General features: G+C 36.9%; 1 protein-coding gene across 1 annotated transcript; it reads right to left on the bottom strand.

The window, feature by feature from the left end:
• Positions 1-646: 646 nt before the first annotated feature.
• LOC129580174 (uncharacterized) lies at positions 647-3,142 on the bottom strand (the record flags this gene model as incomplete). Its single annotated transcript, XM_055470384.1, has 7 exons — positions 3,092-3,142; positions 2,996-3,011; positions 2,818-2,907; positions 1,734-2,371; positions 1,595-1,667; positions 835-1,463; positions 647-664 (listed from the first exon to the last, which is right to left on the bottom strand). Coding segments are annotated over exons 1-7 (1,515 nt in total), but the record flags the coding sequence as incomplete, so codon positions are not given.
• Positions 3,143-3,164: the final 22 nt, after the last annotated feature.

Consider the following 3,164-nt stretch of genomic DNA (forward strand, 5'->3'; position numbering starts at 1 on the left):
CAATGCGTTATGTAGCGTTATAATGTATATATGAGTGGTCGGGAATAAAAATGACCGAAGTTGAACCACTTATGGATAAGCGTATCACAATATTCTTGTTTTTCAAAAGTGCAACATAAATTCTGTTCGCTTGAAAGTGAATCGTAAAATATCTGTGGACTATAGAAATCGTGTTTCACTTTAATTGAAGCAAAAATATACGATACACTTCCAAGTCCATTGGAATGATGACTAATCTTAATGGTGGTTTTGGTTGTGACTTGATTTCGGAGTGAAAATTAAGTGGTAAGGAGCGCGAATTCCGATGTGCCAATAATACCAACGGTGCACACAAAATACTCTATTAGAATCTAAAAACATTTTTTAAAACTTTTATTTTCTATTTTTGCCTGTGTTACGACCGTCTACATGGCAGGTTTATATGAAAATCTCTGAGGTCAGAGCGCGGCACGCCTGCAATTATACATTGATTTATATGGTAAAATCTACACATGGCCAGAACTTGCATTTCCGAGCAGAATTCGGCGAAAATAATGTGTCCATCGCCTCCAAAACGCTATGAATAAAACCGAGCCATCATTTCACCAGTTCCGTAGTACCTATTAACTGGGATGCCCAAAACTCATGCTATCTCGCTCAAACTTACGTGCAGATAATCACGTAACTGCGCATGGGTGAATGAGAAATAAAATGCATTTTTCTCAAATTTTCAAATTTATTTGGTTCTTTTGTTGAACATCAAATGACAGGAACAAAAAAAGAGACGGTATTCAGCTTTTCAGGCGCCTGAAACCCCTTTTTTCAAGCCATTCTTCTTCTTTGATTACGTCTTACCCTTGGTTTCCGGATCCAATCGAGCAACGGTGCAATTGGTTGAAAAATAACCGGTTCATCAAGAGAACCACTTATGGTCAGGCCCACGAGTTTGTTATTCTTTTTCGAAATCATTGGTCCTCCAAACGCACAGGGATTTCCATTACTCTCATCAAAAGTGTAACACATCAAATGATTTGCATCAAATGAGTCGCCCAAAATCGATTTGCAAATGGAGCCATTCAAATACTTTATATCAAAACGTCTCGTTCTCGCTGCTCCATCCAATATCATATCACCATAGACAGAGACTATTTCAGACGGGTCATTCAATTTATAATCTTTGTCCACCAAATCGATGCTGCCGACATTGTCGTTGAACTCCAACCGTTCTTTAAGTGTAATCTTGGCTACGTCAAATGCGAACCCAGACAATGAGTATTTCTTATGAATTTCTATCTGGTCTTCAGTGACTTTAAGTTCTGTCGCATTTCGTGATAGTTTATTTACTATTACATAGACATATGGGGCGCCGTGCACATTATGTGCACAGGTCAAAATCTCGGTTTCCGACAAAATTATTGCATTAGAGCGTATTCGAGAATATTCGTCGGCATTGGCATATGCTTCCTTGGTAGCGGTAAGAAATTCTGTAATAGAAAAATATCTCAGGATGAGTATTGGTTTATGAAACATGAAAAATCTCCTCTTTCGCCGTCGAAAGAAAAAAATATGAACACATAATAAATTTATTTAATTCAAATTTCGAATGCACACTTACTTCCCGGTACCGCTATATCGGCCATAAATTTAGCTTCGTTGGGTGTAAGCGAAGGTGGAATTGGTTTCACGCTCTAAAATAAAAGCAAAAATACCGTTCGCGTTATTGAAATGCAAATTGGGGCATTGAGATTAGATACCTTTGGATCATGAATAAAATCAAGGAATGATGCAATTGGGAGGAACATTCCGCGGCCACCTGTTGTTCCATTTATACCCGTAGTTATGCCCACGATTTTGCCATTTGTTTTTGAAACGACTGGTCCACCCGAATCGCCAGGTGTAATAATTTCGCCATCGTTCGTAGCTTCGCCAGTGGTAAAGTACAAATTCTGAACTGGGTCAAATGTGTCGGCCCGTTCGACATCAGATATATAGTTCGCATCGCAACGCCTCAATATCATTGGTCCGATGTTGTTCAACACGCCATATCCATAGGCAGTGATCACTTCTGATGGGTCATTCAATTTGTAATCCTTGTCCACGAGTTCAATACTGCCAACGGTATCGCTGAATTCTAACGGCGTTTTCAGTGTAATTTTGGCAATATCAAATGCACCAACAATTAGATGACTATAATGAGGGTGATATGCAATGTTCTCTTTTTCGACTTTGATTTTAATTTTTTGATTTTCGTCTGATGCAACTTTCGTACCAGCTACCACATAAACATATGGAGCGCCAGCCACACAATGGGCATTCGTGATAATTTCCGTTTTCGACAGAATAAATGCGGTACACTTACTCATAAATTTTCGATTGGGATCATTTGGATGGTCTTTGTATTCATGCAAATATGTTGTAATAAAATCGTTTCATTCTCAGTACAAGCAATAATATTTGAAGAAAAAATGAACACACACACACAAAATTGCTAGGGAGAAACCACGAATTCTTCATCTAAAAAATTCGTTTCTATCATTCAGTATTAATACCATGTATGTTGACTCAAATATTTGACTAAATCTATAATCCACTATGAACGATACTTTTGACCACCACAATGTGAGGAACTTTCTGACAGTAAACTGACAACGCACAATTGAAAGTTCGAAAAATATCACAGTTGTAAATAATATATTGTTTGAACTAAATAATAAAATCTAGCATTATTTTCAATTTTCTGAAGCGTGGTCAGCCCCTAGCAAAATTGATAGAATATTTGAATTTTTCGGACAAAAGTTCACACAAAAAACAATGAAAATGATTCTAAAGCTGACTTACTTGCAGGGGCATGGATTCCAGCTACAAACTTTGCCTGTGAAATGTTTTCAATTACTTCGCCCTTGAGAAGAGCTTGCGAGAAAAAGCCATCTGTTCATTAGAGAAAAGAGTTGAAATTTTAAAATGAAAACTCTCTTGGAATCATAAAAAGCGTGTACGAAAACAAAAACTGTCTTACGATTTCCTTGAAGTTCCTAGAAAAAGAAATTTCATGTTTACTTTCAATTCTACAGAAATATCGTATTTTATTGGATAAAAGTGAAAAAAAACTTACTGAAAATTCAACGATAAATAGCACCGAAAACAAACCGTGTAGTAGATTCATTTTAATTTGCCAACGAAACAGA

This window comes from Sitodiplosis mosellana, unplaced genomic scaffold (assembly GCF_009176505.1).
Source record: "Sitodiplosis mosellana isolate CC-2019 unplaced genomic scaffold, AAFC_SMos_1.0 Smas_scaffold_7184, whole genome shotgun sequence".
NCBI classification, from domain to species: Eukaryota; Metazoa; Arthropoda; class Insecta; order Diptera; family Cecidomyiidae; genus Sitodiplosis; species Sitodiplosis mosellana.